At 36.8% G+C, this 23,928-nt stretch overlaps 1 protein-coding gene across 2 annotated transcripts in view; it reads left to right on the top strand.

Annotated features, from left to right (window-relative positions):
- SLAIN2 (SLAIN motif family member 2) overlaps positions 1–23,928 on the top strand; it is a 77,559-nt gene that overhangs the window by 5,720 nt on the left and 47,911 nt on the right. For both annotated transcript variants that reach the window (XM_023224568.1, XM_023224567.2), the window contains exon 2: positions 20,993–21,141. In XM_023224568.1, coding sequence (XP_023080336.1) covers positions 20,993–21,141 — 149 coding nt within the window. The remainder of the gene's footprint in view (positions 1–20,992; positions 21,142–23,928) is intronic.

Genomic DNA, 23,928 nt, shown 5'->3' with positions numbered 1-23,928 from the left:
AACATACTAACGTCTTGGAAAGTTTTATGTTTTCTTGACTCTTCTGTACCAAGGAGATGTTATTTTAAAGTAATGTGGTTTGCGTATGTGTGTGGGTTAGATGAATCAGAAGTTAAACCTCTAATAAGCTTTCTATTTCCCTTTTTTTTTTTTAAGAGACAGGGTCTTCCCATGTTGCCCAGGCTGGCCTCAAACTCCAGGCTGGTCTCAAACCTCAGCCTCCCAAAGTGCTAGGATTATAGGCATAAGCCACTGTGCCTTGCCCTCTATTCCATTGTTAGCAGTGGTTTTCCAGTCATTCTAAAATGGCTTTAAATGTTTTTCTTTAATGGAACAAATACTTAGAGTACCTGTGTGCAGCACAATGTTGGGAACACTGAGAAACATGATAATGCAAGTTCTTAAAAAATTGAACTTGGCCAAGCAGGGCCCCATGCTTGATAAAAGTATATTACAGTCACTGTGATGTGCTCATGTTGTATATGCCAAGCATTTTGCAAGACAGCAGTCTGCAGCCTTTTTGGCACCAGGGACTGGTTTCGTGGAAGACAATTTTTCTGTGGACCAGGGGTGGGGGTATAATCTACAGCTCACTGCAGCTTCAATCCCTTCCCACCCCCCACCCCCAACCATGCCCCGGCTCAAGTGATTGTCTTACCTCAGCCTCTTGAGTAGCTAGAACCACAGGCACGTGACACCACGCCTGGCTAATTTATTTTTTATGTTTTGTAGAGACAGGGTCTCACTATGTTGCCCAGGCTGGTCTTGAACTCCTGGGCTCAAGTGATCCACCTGTTTCATCCTCCCAAAGTGTTGGGATTACAGGCGTGAGCCATCGTGTCCAGCTCCTTTACACATGTTAAATCATTTAATGTGTACAATTTGGAGTTGTAATTATTATTATTGTTTTTATTGTAAAATATACATAACAAAATTTACCATGTTAATAATTTTTAAGTTTACAGTTCAGTGGCATTAAGTACATTCACAATGTTGTGCAGTCATCATCACCACCATCCATCTCTGGACCTTTCATCTTCCTCAGTTGAAACTGTGTACCCATTAAATAGTAATTACCTCTTCCCATGGACTCCAGCCCCTGGCAACTACCATTCTACTTTCTGTGTCTATGAATTTGACCACTCTAGGTACCTTGTATAAGTAGAATCATTCAATATTTGTCTTTTTGTGTCTGGCTTATTTCATTTAGCATTGTCTTCACAGTACATCCATGTGGTAGAATGTGTCATGTTATCCCTATTTTACAGTAAAAGAAGCTACACCCCCCACAGTCACATAGCTAATAAAGTGAAATTGAGATTGACACCAAACCTAAAAGTCAAGTCTGATGAAGAACTATTGATCTTGATTTATTTAGCCTATAGATATTTAGCTTGGGTAAGAGAACTTTTTGAGTATTTGAAGGACTCTAATAAGGATTATTATATAACTCTTCATCACTAGACTAATAGGTGTAAATTAGAGGCAGGCAAATTTTGATTTCGTAGAAGGAAGAATTTTTTAATAGAGCTGTTTTTGGATGATAAGGAGTACCCTAAACAAATTTTTGGAAATAACCTTCAAAAGACTGGTGAATGCTTTTGTTGTGGGCGATGTTACAAAGAAGTAAAAAAGTTGAATTGGATGAATTCTAAGTGTTCTTTTAATTCTGTTGCACTCTATGTGGGAGCATAAGATACCTTCAAGACAGGCTGGGCATGGTGGCTCACACTTGTGATCCTAACACTTTGAGAGGCTAAGGCAGGAGGATCACTTGAGGTCAGGAGTTTGAAACTAGCCTGGTCAACATGGTGAAACCCCATCTCTACTAAAAATACAAAAATATTAGCTGGGCTTGGTGGTGGGCACCTGTAATCCCAGCTACTTGGGAGGCTGAAGCAGGAGAATTGCTTGAACCTGGGAGGTGGAGGTTGCAGTGAGCTGAGATTGTGCCATTGCACTCCAGCCTGGGCGACAGAACAAGACTGTGTCTCAAAAAAAAAAAAAAAAAAAAAGATACCTTCAAGACAGAGTGCTAAGCTTAAGTGTGAGGAGATATTTAGCAAAGGAAGCATCATGGATGTTTTCCCTTTAAATCTGTGGCACATTTCTCTGAATATCTTCAGTAATGGCCAGTTGTTTTCCTCTTGAGGGTAGGTTTGAATTTTGAAAACCATTAGAGTCATTATCTTGCCTGGTGAAAAAAATGAGTTAGCAGGATATTTAAAAGTCCTCAGCAGTCCAGCACTAATTTACCTTTTTCCTAGATTTACTTGCTTTTGCCAGAACCTTCAAGAACTTTTATGCCCTTTGGCTTTTGATGTTCATCCGGTTTTTCATCCTCCTCCCCTTACCAAATTTTACTTACTATTCAGGTACAATGCAGATTTTCTTTTCTTTGTGAAATTCTCCTGAATTTTTAACTTGGTTTACTACTTCTTCATTGTTAACCTATCACTGTTTATATATCCTTTTTTAGAGTATATTTAATGCAATCACCTTGTACTTTGGTCTGTGTAGTCTAGATTGTGAGCAGTTTAAGCAGGAGGACAGTATCATATTCATCTTTGTTTTTCTAAACAGGACCACAGTATAGTAAAGAGTTCAGTGACATTAATTTAAATGGTATCAATCTATCAGTGATGTCAGGTTAAAATGAGGCAAAGCTATAAAACAGTGAGACCAAATTTCTTACATGACCCTTATGCCAGTTACAGATGAGATATTTCTCACAGATTCTGAATAATGGCAGTATCGAATCTGTACTTTCCCATGACAAATTAAAGAAGAAAATACTCTCTAGATGTAGTGTCTGATTTTTAAAATAAATTTAAAAATTAGCCAAAGTACTGGCATGGCTCTGTTTAGTAGGATTACAGAAGCACTTTGTTTTAAACTTCTTCTTTGTACCTTTTGTGATTTCCAAGTTTTCTGGTAAGACATGAATTGCTTTTATAATTTTTTTTTTTTTTTTTTTTTTTTTTTGAGATGGAGTCTTGCTCTGTCGCCCAGGCTGGAGTGCAGGGGCACAGTCTCGGCTCACTGCAACCTCCGCCTCCCGGGTCATGCCATTCTCCTGCCTCAGCCTCCCGAGTAGCTGGAACTACAGGCGCCCGCTACCACACCCGGCTAATTTTTTGTATTTTTAGTAGAGACGGGATTTCACCGTGTTAGCCAGGATGATCTCGATCTCCTGACCTCTTGATCCGTCCGCCTAGGCCTCCCAAAGTGCTGGGATTATAGGTGTGAGCCACCACACCTGGCCCTGCTTTTGTAATTTAAAAAATCCTGTTGATAAAATTTAAGTTGGTTTTATTACTCTGTGATCATGTGGGGATCATAATATAACATGATACATTAAAAGCCTTTTTACTTGTAGTTTTCCTTGTTAGTGGTAGTAAGATTATATATCACAGATGGATAAATTTTGGCTTCAATAAATATGGTTTCATTTATTGAGTAACTGCTATAGGTGGAGCACTATGCTATAATGATAGCATATTTTTGATAGAATTGGAACCCAAGACATACATATGATCTTATGATCCATTATTCTTGTTTGTTTTAAATTTAACAGTTTAATTGGGCAAAAAAATTGAACTGGGTAGCACCCAGGACTGAAAGTGGTTTAGAATGCTTCTTATAATGTTCTTAACTTTACATTTAAAAAATTAAATTCCACAAGTGTAACTATTAAAACATTTATCAGATCTACCTAAATAAATCATGTAGGCCGGGCGCGGTGGCTGAAGCCTGTAATCCCAGCACTTTGGGAGGCCGAGACAGGCGGATCACGAGGTCAGGAGATCGAGACCATCCTGGCTAACATGGTGAAACCCCGTCTCTACTAAAAAAAAATACAAAAAACTAGCCGGGCAAGGTGGCGGGCGCCTGTAGTCCCAGCTACTCAGGAGGCTGAGGCAGGAGAATGGCGTGAACCCGGGAGGCGGAGCTTGCAGTGAGCTGAGATCCGGCCACTGCACTCCAGCCTGGGCGACAGAGCGAGACTCCCTCTCAAAAATAAATAAATAAATAAATAAATAAATAAATAAATAAATAAATAAATAAATAATGTAGTCTGTTTTCATGAAAAACACAACTTTGGTTTTTAGGAATATCAGATAAGGAACACCAAAGTTGTATAGCTCACATCCTGTAAGCCTTCTGGATCACTGATGCTGTTACTACTCCTCAGTCACATCTTTGGGGCCACCCTGTATTCAAATTCCTATGCCAAATGGCCCAGGGAACCTGGTGCTGATACCCTGGTAGCCCAAAAAGGCTACTTGCCTTCTACTTCCACTATGCAGCCCCCTGCCTCCCTACTCTTCTGCTAGGAACATATCTATAACTATAAAAATTCATGTAATTTTGACATGATTTTCTAAAAAAGGCAATTTTGGCAGTAAATAGCAGAGTTAAGTAGTGTCTTAATGTAAATAGTTTGCATTACCTAAATACACTGTTCCTTATAGTAATTATCTGTACTTGCCAGAGCACGTTGCATGTGACTCCTGTTGGGCTGATTTTCAGTAGCAAAAATGAATTTGTAAAAGAATGTAGGTTTTAAGGCCTTGGTAATAGTAAGTTCTTATTTCACCTCTTTCATTTACTCGAAATTATGTCTTCTGAGATCTTTCATTTTGGGATTGAAGTTACGGAGTAAATGAACAACTTTAAGACAAGCTAGCTTATTTAAGAGGAAGACTTTAGGTCTTTAGGAGTGGCTCAAAGATTGCAAAACACAGTTCACTTTGATCTGGGAAAGGTCTCACATTCTGGAATAAAATAGAAATTAGAGACTTTAGAGAAAAAAATATTGAGTATATCTCCTTGAAATGTGAAGAATAATAGATGCAAGATAATGTAGTACCATAGTATCACATGTGAAATTTTTAAAAATATTTGGAAAGATAAGACAAAGAAAGTTGTATTTAGTTAAAAATCAGGTTTATAATTCATGAGGATGAATCAAATCATCTCCCACTTCTGCAGTGTACTAGACTGAAACTCCTCCCCCACATATCCCTCCACTACTCCATTCAGGAGCTTCTGCTCCTCTGTGAGACAGTAAGAAAGTACCCAATTATATGTGGCTCTTGAGGCTTATTTTGTTTGGAAAGTGTAAATGAGAAGCAGGAGTGGGCCAAGCTAAGTCTGTAAGTGACCCTTGACTCCAGTAAGCCTGAGGAGTGGGATATAATAGGTGCTCTCAAGTTAGGTTTTTAGTATGCGTTTAATACCTAATTGGTACTATATAGTGATAATCAGACTAAATTGTGTGTTTTTGCTAATACCTATTTAGTAGATACAGAAAGAATACTTTAGTAATTTTAGGCTGTGAATGCTTGTATCTTTTGAGTGGGCCTGCTCATTTCTCCTCTGAGTGGGGGAGATAGTGAATCTTGTGTTGACCTGTCACAGTGAAATTCTTATTTGCCATTGGTTATACTTAGGACTGATCTGGAGTGGATTAAAAAGCAAAACCCAAAAAACTGATGAATCCTAGAAACCTGAATCTAGAGGTTTGGAACTTGATGAGCAGGTACCATAAGTCTTGATGGTAGTGCACCTTGTGAGTGAAAGAGGCTAACAACCTTTATGTGAGGTATAATAATCTAGTTTTATCTTAATTCATCTTCAAATTTCTGTCTAATACCATGTCTGGCCAGTGGTAACTGCTGTATAAATATTTGTTTAAATTACTGAGTGGAGCATAAGCTTTCAGGGTGTTTAGAGTTTGGCTAGGAGACAGAATGAACATAGAATTCTGTTCTCTCTGAAACCAATAATATTTTCTAGAAGAAAGATTTATATGGGCTTAAAAGTGAGAGCTGGGACTTTGGGTTTGGGCACAGATGGAAAGGTATTTTTTGCTGTCTGTGAGAATCAAGATGTTTAGGGAAAAGAGCAAGTGATACATTTGAGTAGGGTAGAGAAAAGGCCTGTGAAGATACTTAACTAAAGGGATGTTTGTTAGGGAACAAGTGAGAAAGTTGAATCAGTGGGTTGGAGATCATACTGTGAATGGCCTGTGAAAGCTAGGAGGAGAGTTTTTGAATATAGAATGCTCTTAACGAAATGGCATTTTGGAGAGGTTAGTGTGTAGTAGGTAGGCGAGAACACAAGTCATAGCTACCTTTATTGGCTAGAAAACAGCCAAAGTATTGAATTCAAACCAAAGTATTGAATTCAAACCAGAGTATTGAGTCCACAGCGATACTCTTTCCGTTTCATACCAACTACTTATGTGTTGCATGAAAACCATCACATCACATCAAGCTAAATGATGAAAGATTAGGCCATTTACCTAAGAAGGAAATAATAGATATCATTTTGGTTTCAAGATCGTTTAGTTCCAGTTAAAAAACATTCACATTGTTTAAAAATGTTATTTTGATCTTATTAACATTATTATAAGAATAATCCCAAAGCAGAATTTTGCAACCTTGACATTTGGGTCAGATAACTCTTTGTTGCAGATGCTATCCTGTGTGTTGTAGAATGTCCAGCAGCATCCCTGGCCAACCAAAAATCTCTCCAGACATTGCCAGGTGTCCCTTTGGGGCAGAATTACCACAGATTAAGAACCATTGCCTTAAAGAATACTTCTGGTATGGTGTCAGAGTGACCAGAAATAACTAGTACTGTATTGTGGTAATAAGTTTCGTATTCTAGTTACTTTGCTCCATTTACATTTTCTAAGTCAGAAATAGTGCTTGATATGGTTTGGCTCTGTGTCTCCACCCAAATCTCATCCTGAATTGTACTCCCATAATCCCCACGTGTTGTGGGAGGGACCTGGTGGGAGGTAATTGACTCATGGGGCAGTTTCCCCTATGCTGTTTTCATGGTAGTGAGTAACTCTCACAAGATCTGATAGTTTTATCCCAGGTTTCCACTTGTGTTTTCCTCATTCTCCCTTTGCCTACTGCAATCCATGTAAGACGTGACTTGCTCCTGCTTGCCTTCCGCCATGATTGTGAGCCTTCCCCAGCCATGTGGAACTGTAAGTCCAATTAAACCTCTTTCGTAAATTGCCCAGTCTCAGGCATGTCTTTATCAGCAGCGTGAAAACTGACTAATCCAGTGTGGTTCTGAAAATTAAGAATAAGTCAAATGATTGGGCACTACTTGAGAGTCAACGGAGCACTAACCAGATGAGATGTCAGAACAGTATATTTAAATTAGAACTGCCTTGGGGAAACTGGAATGAATGGTCTCCCAAGAAGTAATCATCAGACATTTATTGAATACCTGCCATAGGTGGAGCATTATCTGTAATGGTAAGAAATAGTCATAAGAACTTTGATGGTTGGAAAGCCTCATGAAAGCTTCAAAAAAGACTTCGTGGTCAGTCTTGAAAGGCAAAGTAAGGCTAGGTTAGATAAAGAAAACTTTTTTTCCCCCTTATAGGGAAAATAACTATGAACAAAGAATCCATAGGTTAAACTCTCCACAATGCATGAAACAAACATTTATTTGGTCAGTGTGGTTGCACACAGAAGGTTTTTTTTTACTGGAGTCAAGATCAAAGGACATAGTTTTCAATCTGATAACACAGAATTTTGAAAAATAAGCCGTGGAGTATATCTGATGGGAAGGTTTTTAAACTGTGAAACAGTGGTATGTAGATCTGTGTTTTAGAGCGTAAGTGGTGGAGTGTAGATAGATTGGAAATATGAAAGTCTGCTAGGTATGGAGAAAACCGTTAAGATTATTGTAAGAGTCCGTACTTGATGAGATGGGGCCGAGACTAGATCAAGGTCAGTGGAAATGAAAGGGAAGGGATAGATTTAACAAGGATTTGTGAATCAATAGGATATGTTAATTGAATATGTAGAGAGAAAACAGTCAATATTGGCTCAAAAAATTTCATTTATTGACTGGAAAAGATGGTGCTATTTTGAGGGTTTTTGGGGGGGATGTCCATAAGAAGCAGTTTAGAGCTCTGTGACTGACACCAAGGAGAAAGACTAGACGTATTAGAAAATTATGTATGTCCAAAAACCAGTAGTTGGTTATGGCAAAACAGCAACAAAAACTTTCAAATTAAAAAAATGTTATCTGATAAACATAGAATAAAATATAGTAGGAACAGGTATTTAGTTGTATCTTAAGAGTTGATAGAATAACAAAAAGATCCTGGGCTATATAAAGTGAAGGAATAGAAGAGCTCATTTTTACACTATATGTGCATTTTCAGACCCTCAAATCATCACTTCTAGCTTTGGTAATTAAACAGTTGTAAGTGATATAGAAAAAACTGATGGGAAAGGGAAAAAGTTAAGGGATTAGAGCGGTTAAATTTAGCCTGTTACAGAAATTGGGATAATTTGATTACTGTCACTTGGGAGAGAGATCCTTGTTAATTGTTATGGGTATTTTTTTTTCCCCCTCAGGCTGAGTCTCACTGTGTTGCCCAGGCTGGAGTGCAGTGGAGCAGTCCCGGCTCACTGCAACCTTTGCAGTCTGGGTTCAAGCGATTCTCCTGCCTCAGTCTCCCGAGTAGCTGGGATTACAGACACCCACCACTATGCCCAGCTAATTTTTGTGTTTTTAGTAGAGATGGGGTTTCACCATGTTGTCCACGCTGGTCTCATCCTGACCTCAGATGATCCGCCTACCTTGGCCTCCCAAAGTGCTGGGATTACAGGCATGAACCACTGCGCCCGGCCTGTTACGGGTATTTTGAAAGGAACAAATAATGAAATGATTTATGATTTAATTATGAATTAAAATAGGAAAAATTTGATTCAGCTGATCTACAACTGGTAACCAAATGGTTAGGACCAAGAAAAAATGTAAAATTTTCTTTTTCTTTTTTTTTTTTTTTTTTTTGAGAAAGAGTCTTGCCCTTTTCACCCAGGCTGGAGTGCAGTGGCGCCATCTCAGCTCACTGCAGTCTCCACCTCCCCAGTTCAAGCGATTCTCCTGCAGGGATTACAGGTGACCACCACCACACCCAGCTGATTTTTGTGTTTTTAGTAGAAATGGGATTTCACCATCTTGGCCAGTCTGGTCTCGATTTCCTGACCTTGTGATCCGCCTGCCTCAGCCTCCCAAAGTGCTGCGATTACAGACGTGAGCCACTGTACCTGGCCAAAAATTTTCATTGTTATAGTATTTCAGGAAAAAATGCCACGATCTTTTATGAATTCTTCATACTTATTTCCTTGTGTTCCTGTTTTACTGTGTGTCAGGAAGTTTTCTTTGCGGGTGAGGAGACATAAGGGATGATGTGAAATATTCTTGTTCTTGGGAAGCTTAGAATCCCATGTGAAGACAGTTATATAATTATATAAAAATTGGGTATATACACAGAATCACAAACTCTAACAATGGAGGATTAGATTAGGTTTTCTTTTAGGACAATGTCAATTCTAATAATACGATTCCTTCTTCTCCCCAAGTGTATTTTGTGCTTTCTGACCATCTCAGAATACAGTATACCTCAGGAATCCTCACATACCCATTCTTATCTTTATATATAATTCAAAAGAAAAAAGGAAGAGAATGTCTAGCCTGGTATTCTTAAATATTAACTTTAGTTCTATGAGCAGAATACAGTATACCCATCTCTCTCACCTCCTACTCTGGCATGTAACATAAAAATATCGTTAACTTTCTTTAGCACTTGAATGTTGAGGTTAAACACGTATTTAATATACATATATTTTATATATTTATAAATATAAATGTAGATTATATCTAATTACATATGTTTATCTTTTTTCTCATTCTTATCTGGTTTATATTTTCACAAAGTTGGTAAAATATTTTAATTTTATTATAACTCAAAATAACTTTAGAACCTGTAGGAATACTGCAGGTAGAAAATTCTCTGAGATGACAACTTTTTAATCTTTACTGTGTTAATAAGCCTTTGTTATCAGTGTCTTGTGGATTTAAACTTTATGTTCCTGTATCTTTTCCAAGGTAATTTATTTGTAGATACTTTATTAACAGTATGAAAAAGTGTTAATTTTTTAAACCTAAATTATTAAGTTGACAAACTATTAAAAGTCATAGCAGTATGCATTATTATTATCTTGGATTTGAAGAATATATCATTTGCTGAAAGTATGACGTTTTAGCCAGGAACTAACATAGTTTCTATGGGTAAGATCCTGTTTTAGTCACTAAAAAGCAAAGTGCTCTAAAAGAAACTGCATGGATTACATATGTATGTGATGTTTATATGTATATATTATATATGCACATATCCATACATATACCCATGTATTTTTTTGTGGACAAAAAACTTTCTGTGTTAGTAATTGCTATCTATATATGCAGTTGTAGCTGAAAATATCTGTGCTAGTGTACATAAGGACTATATTGCCACTATTGCCACAGTCTGTGAGTCTAGAATAGTTTGAGACTCCTTGTCTTCCTGATATCTTCTCTTAAAAAGAAGCAACTCAGTTTCTTATTGATGCAATCTAGGTTGGTCTCACTGTAACTAGTGTTCCCAGCATTCCCAGGTGCATAGTTATGGCTCAGCACTACAAGTTTTTTCTTTAAAGACTTAATTCTCAACCTCAAGTTTAGTGACACTCCAAGAAATATCAAAATTGTTTTATTCTCTTAAAATTAAAAAAAAAAACATGCCATACTGGAATGGGAATAAAGTGAGTCATGAAATGAAAATGGAATCGTAATAGCTATTTCTAAAAGTTTGAAATTCGCTTCTTTACAAGGTTTTCTTCAGTTTATTCTGCTTGCTTTGCACTGTTTTCTGGGTTCATCATGTTGTTTTGTGTTCTGTCATACATACTCATATATTCTACCCTGCAACTAATGTCACTTCAGTGCTTGAAAATAGCTCTGTTCTAAAACTTTATTAATGAAGTTTGCCTTGCTAATAATTATTAGTATTGGTAATATTTTTAATATTCCTCTAAAACCCAGAAGAACATATTATATACATTTATATAAATATAGTATTATATGTCTTTTAGTTAGCTGATGGGCCAAATATAATAATAAAATAGCACTATGAACAATCTAGAAGTTCAAAAAGATATTATATATTTGAACTGAATGTGTTTTTCTTCAATTGTGATTTTTGGTGGTAGTAGTAGGTGGGATTGATTGAAACCTTATATTTTATAATTGGTAAGGCTTAGGAGAAAGCAGGGAACGTTGTGGCTGTTAGAATGATTATATTGAAGTCTTTTTTTTTTTTTCTTTTTTTTTCCCTGTTTCAAGGGACAGGGTTTCTCTCTGTTGCCCAGGTTGGAGTGCAGTGGCACAGTCATAGCTCACTGCAGCCTTGAACTGGGCTCAAGCAGTCCTCCCACCTCAGCCTCCCAAGTAGCTGGGACTACAGGCACCAGCCACCATGTGCGGCTGATGTTTTTTTTTTTTTTTCAAGCGATGCTCCTGCGTCAGCCTCCTGAGTAGCTGGGACTACAGGCATGCACCACTATGCCCGGCTAATTTTGCATTTTTAGTAGAGATGGGGTTTCTAAACTAAACCATGTTGGTCAGGCTGGTCTCGTACTCCCGACCTCAGGTGTTCCGCCTGACTTGGCCTCCCGAAGTGCTGGGATTACAGGCGTGAGCCACCGCACCCGGCCCCACTGATGTTTTTAAAAAACTTCTGTAGAGACAGTGTCTCACTGTGTTGCCCAAGTTGGTCTTGAACTCCTGGCCTCAAGTGATCCTCCCACCTCAGCCTTCCACAGTATTGGGATTACAGGTGTGAGCTACCATGCCTGGCCCTATTAAAGTCTTTAACTTAGGAATCTTTTATATTCTTTTTTAGCAATTCTATTAGGCAGTAAAGTATAATATTTAAGAGTACTGCTTCTGGAGCAATTTTGGTTTTGCCACTTAATAGCTGTGCCATCTTGGACAACTTACTTACCTCACTTGTCTCAGTGACCTCATCTGTATAATGGAGATTGTAATAACACCTATCTTACAATTTTATAATGAAGATTGAAAGAGTTACTGTATTTAAAATACTGAAGCAATGCCTGACATGTAATGAGCATTTAATACAATGTAAATTATAATAATTACTGTTACATTGACTAAGAAAGCTTCTTAAAGCATTATAAGCAATGTATCCTAATGGTTTAGAATTATTAAATTATATTTGCTTGTGAGTAAAACCAAAGATACTTGTATTTTTTTTTTTTGAGATGAAGTTTCACTCTTGTCATCCAGGCTGGAGTGCAGTGGTGCGATCTCACCTCACTGCAACCTCCTCCTCCTCGGTTCAAGTGATTCTACTGCCTCAGCCTTCCAGGTAGCTGGGATTACAGGCTCCCGCAGCCACGCCTGGCTAATTTTTGTATTTTTAGCAGAGATGGGTTTTCACCGTGTTGGCCAGGCTGGTCTTGAATTCCTGACCTCAGGTGATCCACCTGCCTGAGCCTCCCAAAGTGCTGGGGTTACAGATGTGAGCTACCACACCCAGCCCAAAGATAATAAGATAAGCTTTTATTAATTAAAGATTAATTATAGAATTATTAAAATGGAAACAAAGTTACAATAGTGGCCACTTTAATTTACTTTGGTATCCTGCCTTTATCTCGTTTCATATTGCTTTTTTATTTAGTGTTAATTCAGATCCAAATATTTGAGCATGTATAAGTGTCTGTGTTGGGGATTGTGGATTGAATGTTGTGAAGACAGTGTCCTTGTGCATTGAATGTACCTTACTCAGTGAATAGGTAGAGGGGGATGGTTTAGAGGTAGTAAAAGTCTGTTATTTTCCTCAGCCTGTAAAAAATTTGCATCTAAAGAAATTTATTTCAATAATGCTTTTAATATAACTTTTATTTTTATCTTAAATTTAAGTCATTTTTGTACTTGGCTTCAGTAGCCTACTTTCAGCTGGCTACAATATGAAAAGTGATTACTATGGTTACCACAGATTCAGCAAAGTAACTCCTGTCTTCTTTGCTCTCGCCATTATTTACTTAATATACATCTACTATGTGAAGAAGTATATTAACAATGTGAAGAAAAGTCTGGAGAGACATACTCCAAATTGTAAATAATTTTGGGGTGTAATTTTGGTAGAGAAAAGGAGGTTATTATTTCTTATATTTGTACATTTCCATGTTACTGAAAGTTATTACACTTAAAAAATAGTTATATTCTTAGTTGTCTTTAATCACCATATTATACAGTTATGTGTGACATATGGGCCAAAATATGACTTCTTATTGTAAGCTTTGTATTATTGTATTCTTAATTACATTTCTAATAACTCAGTATTTAACAGTATATGTAAATTGTATTTAATAGTGGTTAGGCCGGGTGCGGTGGTTCATGCCTGTAATCCCAGCACTTTGAGAGGCCGAGGTGGGTGGATCACGAGGACAGGAGTTCAAGACCAGCCTGACCAACATGGTGAAACCCCATCTCTACTAAAAACACAAAAATTAGCTGGATGTGGTAGTGCGCAACTATAATCCCAGCTACTCAGGAGGCTGAGACAGGAGAATCGCTTGAACTTGGGAGGTGGAGTTTGCAGTGAGCAGACATCGCGCCATTGCACTCCAGCCTGGGTGACAAAGAGAGACTGTCCCCCCCCCCCCCAAAAAAATAGTGGTTAGTTCCCTTGTAATGATTGTTCTAAGGGAAAAAGTGGCATCTTGAAAGGCCAATTTATTCCTATCACATTTTAACAGCTTTATCAAGATATAATTTATGTACCATAAAATGCACCTGTTTAAAGCATATTGTGGGCTGGGCATGGTGGCTCATGCTTGTAATCCCAGCACTTTGGGGCTAAAGCGGGTGGATCACTTGAGGTCAGGAGTTCAAGACCAGCCTGCCAACTTGGGAAAACCTAGTCTCTACCAAAAACACAAACATTAGCCAGCATGGTGTCGCACACGCCTGTAATTCCAGCTACTCGGGAGCCTGAGGCATGAGAATCACTTGAACCTGGGAGACAGAGGTTGCTGTGAGCTGAGATTGTACCACTGCACTCTAGCTTGGGTAACAAAGTGAGACTCTGTCTCCAAAAAAAAAATATATATATATATATGAAATAAGAAATAAAGTGTACTGTGGTTTTCAGTGTTCAATAGTTTTTAATATATTCACAGAATTGTACAACCATCACCATAATTTAGTTTTAGAGTATTTTCAGCATACCCAAAAGAAACCCCGTGCTCATTAGTATCATTTCCCATTCCTTCTCTCCACTCCCTCATCCATCCCCAGGCAACCACTGATCAACTTGTCTCAAATTTGCCTATTCTAGACATTTCATATAAATGGTATCGTACAATCTGTGATGTTTTGTGACTGGCTTCTTTTACTTAGCATAATGTTTGAAGTTCATGTGTAGCATTTTTATTGCCTCCAACACATGTTTAAATGTCTCTTTTCAAATTATAAATACCAACTCAAAAAATTCAAACGGGACAAAAATAAATAAAATATAGTCTCTTATTGTAATGAGTGTAAGGGATAGAATTTCCTTTTTGACAGGGGGAATCTAAATGTCTACAAAGATACTTTCTTAAGACATTTTGCATCTATGTTGTACATAGTGGAGACACTTAATACAATCTTATTAGAGATGTTCCAGGAAGGTTTTCCTAAAGAATTGACATTTAAGCTGATACCCAGTAGAAAATAGAGAAGAGCTAGGTGAAGTTGAGCAGGGGAGGGTGAGGTAAGCAAAAAGTGGAATGAAACTTGTTGCAAGGGGAACAACATGCACAAATGACCTAGAAGCAAAAGTGTTGAGCTTTCCAGGAATAGAAATTAATTCCATGTGGCTGCTATTTAAATTTGTGTGGTGGAGGAAGGTGAGAAATGAAGCTAAAGAAGAACTATGACAGTTAAATCATTGGTTAGGTCTCAAGAGCTGTGGGGAGCATTTTTAGAAAAAAGCTCCATCTTAAGGGCAGAGGGAAGCTGGCACAGAATTTTTAGCAAAAGAATACTAATAAAGTCAGATTTGTATTTTAGAAAACACTGACTGCAGTGTACAAGATGAATTTGAAGAGCAGGCAAGTCCAGAGATTTGCAAAATTAAAAAAAAAAAATTTCCCAAAGTTGTTTTATCTATTCTTTGGCCTTTGCATTTTTATATACATTTTACGATCAGCTTGTCAGTTTCTGTTAAAAATGCCTGCTGAGGTTTTCTAGGGATATGTTGATTTTACAGGTCAGTTTGGTGGAGTTAACATCTTGTCAGTCTTGTGTTCAGATCTATAAACATGGTATATCTCTTCATATGTCTTCTTTTAATTTCTCTCAGCAGTGTTTTGTAGTTTGCAGTGTACATCTTGCATTTCATTTGTTAACTTTATTCCTGAGTATTTTATTCCTTTTGATGCTGTTGGGAATGAAATTGCTATATCTATTTCATATTCAGGTTGTTTATTGATAGTGTTTAGAAATACAATTTTTTGCTTATTGATCTTTTGTCTTATGACCTTGCAGAACACATTTGTTATATAATTTCTTTTAATTTAAGAGTTTTAGAAAGGATTTTCTATGTGCAGGATTATGTGGTCTGCGATTAAACACGTTTTACTTCTTTCTTTTCAATCAGGATAGATTTAGTTTTTTTTTCTTGCCTTACTGTACTGTATATCATTTAATAAAAGTATGAGAGTGTACATCCTTGCCTTGTTCCCAGTCTTAGGAGAAACTATTTGGTCTTTTACCATTAAGTATGTTTTTCTTAAAGAGTTTGTGTAGGATTGACATTGGCATTATTTCCTTAATATTTGATAGAATTATTAAATGAAAAAATGTGGACTTGAACTTTTCTTTCTGGGAAGGTTTTTAAATTTCTTTCTTTCTTTCTTTCTTTCTTTTTTTTTTTTTTTTTTATTTAAAGACAGAGTCTTGTTCTGTCACCCAGGCTGGAGTGCAGTGACTGGATCTCGGCTCACTGCAACCTCTGCCTCCTAGGTTCAATTCTCCTGCCTCAGCCTCCTGAGTAACTGGGGCTACAGGCACGTGCCACCATGCCTGGCTACATTTTTTTTTTGTATTTTTAGTAGTGACGGGGTTTCACTGTGTTAGCCAGGATGGTCTCGATCTACTGACCTTGTGATCCACCCGACTCAGCCTACCAAAGTGCTAGGATTATGGGTGTGAGCCACTGCGCCAGGCTGGTTTTTAAATTTCTAATTCAGTCTCGTTTATAAGTCTATTCAGGTTCTCTTTCTTGAGTTTTTAGAGTTTTTTTGATAATTTATGTTTCCTAGGGATTAATCCGTTTTATCTATTTTATTGGCATTAGGTTGTTCATAATATTCGCTTGTATTCCTTTTAATGTCTGTAGTGTTTGTGGCAATGTCCTCTCTTTTGTTTTTGGTAAGTTATGTTTTTTCCTAGATCAATCTCACTTAAAAATTTATCCTTTTTTTGTCTTTAAAAAAAGAATAGGCCAGGTTTCGGAGGCTGAGGCAGATGAATCACTTGACGTCAGAAGTTTGAGACCAGCCTGGCCAACATGGTGAAACTCCATCTCTACTAAAAATACAAAAAACTAACTGGGCGTGGTGGCGGGTGCCTGTAATCCCAGCTACTCAGGAGGCTGAGACAGGAGAATAGCTTGAACCTGGGAGGCGGAGATTGCTGTGAGCTGAGATTGTAACAGAGCAAGACTCCATCTCAAACAAACAAAAACAGTAAAGCAGTTTTTCCCCCTATAATTTTCCGTTTTCTATTTCACTGATTTCTACTTTAATCTTTATAATTTCCTTCCTTCTGGCTACTTTGGGTTTATTTATTTATTTATTTTTATTTTTTGAGATGGAACCTCGCTGTGTTGCCCAGGCTGGAGGGCAGTGGCGGGATCTTGGGTCACTGCAGCCTCCACCTCCCGGGTTCAAACAGTTCTTCCTGCCTCAGTCTCCCGAGTAGCTGGGATTACAGATGCCCCGCCCCCACCGCTAATTTTTGTATTTTTTAGTAGAGATGGGGTTTTGCCACGTTGACCAGGCTGATCTTGAACTCCTCACCACAGGTGATCCACCAGCCTCGGGCTCCCAAAGTACCGGGATTACAGACGTGAGCCACCGTGTCCAGCCTACTTTGGGTTTAATTTGCTCTTGTTCTAATTTTTCAAGCTTAGATTATTGATTTTAGACCTCTTTTCTTTCCTAAGTGTTTGAAATTACAGATTTTTCTCTAAGCACTTTTTGAGCGTCATCACATAAATATTGGTATGTTGTGTTTTTGTTTTTATTCAGTTCACAGTAGTTTCTGATTTCCCTTGTGATACATTATTTGACTTTATTTATAAGTATGTTTTTAATTTCCAAATATTTGGCATTTGCTAAATTGCTTTCTGTTGCTGATTTCTAGTTTAATTCCATTGTGGTCAGAAATCATACTTTAAATAATTTCAGTTTTTAAAAATTCAGTAAGACTTGTTTTATGTCCTAGCCCATGGTCTATCCCAGAGAATGTTCCATGTGCAATTAAAAAGAATGTGTTTTCTGTTGTTGAATGGAGCATCCCATAATCCATAAATGGTTAAGTAAAGTTGGTTGATAATGTTGCTGAAGTCTTCTGTATTTTTTCTGATTCTCCATGTAGTTCTTTTTTCAGTTATTAAGAGTCAGCTATTGAAACCACAAAACAAAATTTCTGAATTGTTTATTTTTCTTTTCAGTTCTATTACTGTCATTAGGTATGTTTAAATTTATGTTATATCTTTCTGATGTATTGAAATGTCCCTTTTTGTTTCTAGTAATTTTCTGTATCTTAAAGTCTATTGTCTAATAATAGCCACTCCAGTTCTTATAGTTACTTTTTCATGGTCTTATTTTTTCCCATTCTTTTGCTTTCAACCTATTTATGAATTTGAATCTAAGATGTTTCTTTTGTAGACAACGTATCGTTGTGTCTTGTTTTTTAATCCAGTCTGACTATCTGCATGTGAATAGGATGTCCCAGTGCTTTGTTTGCCAGGTTGGAGGCTCGGCTCCCCATTGAGCCTCCATGACTTAATTTTAGTAGTAATAGGATAATGAAGTAATTTTTTTTTTTAAGGAAGTAAAAACTTGTTGAATCTCAACCTGTTTTAGGTTGCATTAACTGTAAATAAACTTACTGTGTTCATCAGAATTATGTCCCTCTTGATTAAATCATATTCTATGATTTGAGAAATTAAGTGTCAAAATGAAAAAAAAATGTTTTTAGTGGGCAAAATAGTTATTTCGAACAAGTCCATGTGTTTGTAAGAAATGAGCAAAGAATATGATATATATTATTACCAATAGATTTATTTATAATGAGAGTTTACTTAGGATTTCCTTTTAAATTGAGAGACTTAAACAACTCGGTCCTGCTAAAGGTGAATTCAGTTATGTGATACAGCTCAGCTCATGTGTCCTCTGGCAGGGTTAGAAGTATGTACTTTGAAACCTCAAGCAATGGTTACCTGACCAAGGAATTTTGTGCCAATATCATATGGGCCAACACCCTTTGTTTTTAGACTTCAGATAAGAGGATAGAGTGATATAGAAAGTTGGTGTATCCAGGGCTTACTGAATCATTTTCTCCCTTTTCATCACTATGAGTAAGTATGGACAAGTTGCTTTAATCTGCTAATGGAAGGAAGGAGCATTTTGTTTTCCCAATTAAGGGAGCAAGTACAGGAATGGGAGAAAAAATAGTTTATAAAGGTGGGCTCAGCAAGTCTTGGTGACAGATTATTGATAAGGGTAGAAAATAAAAAAGATGGAGCAATCCTAAATTACTCACAAGTTTTTAGTCTTTATAACTGAAAGAATTATAATGCTATTAACAACAGGAAAGAAATGAGGGATTTGCGGGGTGGGGGGGGCAGTTGTGATATTTTAGTTGGTTTTGAATTATTGTTGTATTAATTTAGTTTGTAGCAGTTTCTGTATTTTTAAAGATGCCAAAGCACGTTGCAACTTTTTAAAAACAGCTTTATCAAGATATAATTTATATACCATAACATTTATTAATAGCTTATAATCAGCATATCATAAAAAGTCATTATATGTTAGTGAATTTAGTATATTTACAATGATCAAACCATTGCCATAATTATCACTACTGTATAATTTTAGAACATCTATATCACCCTAAAAAGAAACCTCATTCCCATTCCTACTTCCAGCCCTAGGCAACCACGAATCTCTTTTTCTGCTCCATATGCTTTTCTAGACATTTCATATAAATGGATTCTTAAGTGTCAGAATGCATTCACTGAACATAATGTTTTTGAGGCTTTTTTTTTTTTGACAGTGTTGCTCTGTTGCCCAGGCCGAACTGCAGTGGTGTGATTGTGACCTCGGCTCACTGCAACCTCCACCTCCCGGGTTCAAGCGATTCTTGTGCCTCAGCCTCCTGAGTATCTGGGATTATGGGCGCCCACCACCACACCCGGCAAATCTTTTGTATTTTTAGTAGAGATGGGGTTTGTATTTTTAGTAGAGATGTTGGCCAGGCTGGTCTTGAACTCCTGACCTCAGGTGATCCACCCGCCTCGACCTCCCAAAGTGCTGGGATTACAGGCATGAGCCACTGCACCCAGCCCTGCTTTGCACTTTTTAAAAAGGAATTTTATAGCCAGCAGTAGGGGGACTATGTACTTAGTACATGTGAGCCATGTGGGTAAATTATGTAAAACCAGTAGGAAAAATATATATATTGAAAGAGTAGTGATAATGTCATAAAATTGTTTTATTATTGTTTATTATTCATCTATAGAGGTTTACCTTGCTAAACATTCGCTGACATAGGATATCAGTATGTAATATTTACCACAGTTTTTAAAGTGGTGTTGCTGAGGTAGAGATTTTTGTTAAGGAATCTTTGCAGTATTTAAATTGGAAAGAGAATGAACCCCATTGATTTCATTTTGAATTGATAGTTATTCCATAAATTGAGATTTTATTTCACTATTTTTGTCAAATGAATTTGGATTATAGACTAAAGAAATGGTCATCTACCCCCATTAGTTAGCCTTGATGATCTTGATCAAAACTAAATAATGCATGTGAGTGACAGACCTAAGTTATAGATTGGGGAAAAGAGACAAGTGATGGAAAAGGTACTGTTGCCACTAAAAGTAGTTTGTCTATTGTAGTTCTGTAGATATGCATTTATTTAAATATTTACAGTGAAACAACGCTTCATATTATTACACTAACTTGATTAATGTAAATGTGAAATTATTCCTTATTGAAATCTTTCACTAGATATACAGTATCAAAGCCTAATTTTGCTTCATAAATTCCGCTTAACGTGTCTTAATTTGAAAATCACCCTGGTTAGAAATCAATAACTATTTGCATTTCCTAAGGAGTCACACTTGAAATAAATTAATAATAACTGACATAATCTGGATTAATCTGAGAAACATGATGTAGAAAATTTATGTACAAGCCTCCGTATTTTCTGCTCAACTTTTCCCTTCTGTATACCTTCCCCATTAGCTTATAAAATACTGTCTCTTGGTTCTTTTCTGAAACTGAAGCAATTTAGTAATTGATTCACATTTAGTTATTTAGGGTTTAAAGTATTGCTTTTCTCCAACACATTGTCATTTGAAAAGAGGACTACAAATTGGATACTGCTTAACTAAAAGGAATGAATCACTAATGGTAGATGTATGTGTATGTGGTGGGAAGGGAAATAGGTGGAGAGCAAGGAATTTAGCTCCTCCTCCTGCTTCCTAGCTAGATTTAATAATATGGATATATTAAGGAATTAGTCAAGTACTGTTGAAAATAGAATAAACTGCTGGAAAGACAGGTGTTTTCTCATAGTCTTAATAAAATACCTACTTTAGGAATACCTCATTTGGGTTCACTTAGTATTTGAAATTTGGATTTATATTGATTGTTTTACTATAATTTCCTGTGCAGTAAGTAAATGTGGATGATTTAAAATATACTCCATGATTTTTACTCCCTTCTCCCCTATTTAAATTGATCCAAAGGGATCCCTGTTTTATATAACCTTGTGCTTAATAAGGAATTTTCTGTTTTTTGTTGTCTTCTTCTAGGCTGTATTCATCACCAAAGAAAAAACTTACACCAATGCAGAAATCGGTTAGTCCATTAGTTTGGTGCAGGCAAGTTTTGGATTACCCAAGTCCTGATGTTGAGTGTGCTAAAAAATCTCTTATCCACAAACTTGATCAAACTATGTCAGGTATGTCTATAATTTTACTTGTAAATTCATCTCTCTGCTTTCTTTAGTCAAAAACCATACATGTTGAGCAGTGTGTTTTTAGGAAGCAATTCTTTGCTTGGAGCATTTTTCAAATTTCATTGTTCATACGGTCATGAGAGTTTTTCCCATATTCATATAACCCTGGCCTATCATTTACTTAATAGCTTTTTAAAAAATCTTGTTTTTATGTAGCCTCATCCTAAAGAATAATATCCATGAAATAATGAATTTCGTATGATAACCTTTTTTTTAATACAAGTTACGTAACTATTAAAATATAAAATGTCTGGTGTTGTATAAAATCATCTCACATTCCACTCTTTGGGGAAACTGGTGTGGTAGAAAGATACAAGTGGAGAACTACAGAGACCTTGTTCTCACTCTAGCCCTTAATTGCTCTGTCACTGCATTATTTGATTCTGTGAGCTCGGTTGTCTCATAAGAATGATGAGCCTTGAAAGGTAATTTTAAGGGTTAAGTGTTATGTGAAAGAGCCTAGCATGTTTTCTGGCTGACAGTAAGTGCTGAGTAAATGTATTCATTTCCCTTGTTATGTAAAACTAGTTGGCATTTTAGGTTTAAAGTGCTTTTATGCTCTTTTGTTTAATAGCATTCACAAAGCTGACAAAATGTGTCTGTGGCTATTTATGACATTTAATGTTGCATGCCAGTGTGGGCAGAAATGTAGGAAAAATATTGTTTATTTCTTCTTGTATTTCTCTCAGTCTGTTTTATGACTCTTACTGTTTTATGAAATAGATAGTAAAAGATGGATGCATGATTAGTTTTGTTTTTGTTTTTCTGCTTTATATTTACTTGGCAGCCATGTACTTAAAATTACTTATTTTGGCTTTATTATAGAAAACAATATGTGCCTTGTGGTTAGACTTTAAGCTGAAAATGGTCACAAGAAGCAGAGGGGACAGTTAAAGTGGCATACATAAAATGAAGTTTATTTGGCTATAAGGGGTAGTGATTATTACATGCAAATAACTTATGGGATGTTATTACAGAGGTTCTGAATCTGGGTCAGTTTTGACACTAAAGTATTACTTTTCCTCTATGAAAATAAGCTGTTTTGTTTTTGTTTTTGTTTTTTTTTTTTGATACGGAGTTTCGCTCTGTTGCCCAGGCTGGAGTGCAGTGGTATGATCTTGGTTCATCACAGCCTCAGCCTCCTGAGTAGCTGGGACTAAGGTGCCCACCACCATTCCTGGCTAATTTTTGTATTTTTTGTAGAGATGGGATTTTGCCGTGTTAGCCAGGCTGGTCTCCAACTCCCGACCTCAGATGATCTGCCTGCCTCGGCCTCCCAGTCTGCTGGGATTAACAGGTGTGAGCCACCGTGCCTGGCGAAAGAAGCACTTTTGATAAAACAATAGCCTTTATGTGATTTTTTAAAAATGTTTAGTATGACTGTCAGCTTGTTTGTTTGAATTGTACCCTGGAGCTTGATTTAAGTTATATTCATAAGAGATTATTCGAAATAATGTAGACAAGCTAGTAGACCATTTTAAATAACTTAACATTTTCTGACCAAATTCTGGCATTAATGTACTACTTAATGCCACAGAACTTTAAGTATGGACATTTTCTGACTATGTATTGAGAATATTCCTACAGAAGAAGCATGATTGAAAGAAAAAAGAATATTCCTAGAGGGCTAGGTGCAGTGGCTCACACCCGTAATGCCAGCACTTTGGGAGGATCACTTGAGCCCAGGAGTTTAGAACTAGCCTAGGCAACATAGTGAGACCCTGCCTCTACAAAAAATAAAGAAAAAAAGATAGCCAGGAGTGGTTGTGCGCCTGTGGTCCCAGCTACTTGGGAGACTGGGGCAGGAGGATCCCTTGAGCCCAGGAAGTTCTTGCAGTGAGCCGTGTTTGCACCACTGCACTACGGCTTGGGTGACAGAGCAAGACCCTGTTGCCAAAAAAAAAAAAAAATTTTTTTAATGTATCCTAGGAACTGTTTTCACTACCCCACCTTAGAAATAATATAATTTACAATTTAATTAGGAATTTTCATCATTCAACAGTATGTATTGAGAATCTGCTATAATAGGCATTGTTCTCAACACTGAAATTATGGCAGTGAATATAATAGACCAAAAAATGATTGACTTCTTGGAGCTTATATTCTTATAAGAGGAGTCAGACAGTAAACAAATAAATAAAACTCTGGCAAACTTTTTCTGCAAAAAGCCGGATAATAAACAATTTTAGTCTTTGTTGCCTGTAAGATCTCTGTTGCAGTTACACAGCTTTGCTCTTGTAGCATGCAAGCAGCCATAGACTATACATCAATGAGTGAGCATAGCTGTGTTCCAGTAAAACTACTTACAGAAACAGGTGGTGGACTAGATTTGGTCTGAAGGCTATTTTACCAACCCTGGTTTAAAACGTCCTAAGGAGTACGAATTATTAGCAATTTGTGACTAGCAATTTGGACTTGAGGGATAAAAGCAAAGCTGCTGCACCTCAGAAATAGCAATTTCGAGTGAGTGGCTTTTTGCTTTATTGTAAGGAGGATATTAGGAGTGTGTAAGAGAGGCAGTTACTCTTGAACCATAGCTAGATGTAATTAAGTACTGCATCTGTTTAACATGGTTTAAATTTTATAGCTGTATTCATAGAACAATAGCTACAGCTATAAATACAATGTCTATTTGAAATATATATGTTTAAATTTTTTTTTTTGTCTTTTTTTAAATTTTTTTATTATACTTTAAGTTCTAGGGTACATGTGCATAACGTGCAGGTTTGT

The sequence above is a fragment of the Piliocolobus tephrosceles genome, chromosome 3, assembly GCF_002776525.5.
Source record: "Piliocolobus tephrosceles isolate RC106 chromosome 3, ASM277652v3, whole genome shotgun sequence".
Taxonomy (NCBI): Eukaryota; Metazoa; Chordata; class Mammalia; order Primates; family Cercopithecidae; genus Piliocolobus; species Piliocolobus tephrosceles.
The sequence above is the reverse complement of the archived record's forward strand: the minus strand, read 5'-3'. Positions and strand labels throughout refer to the sequence as shown.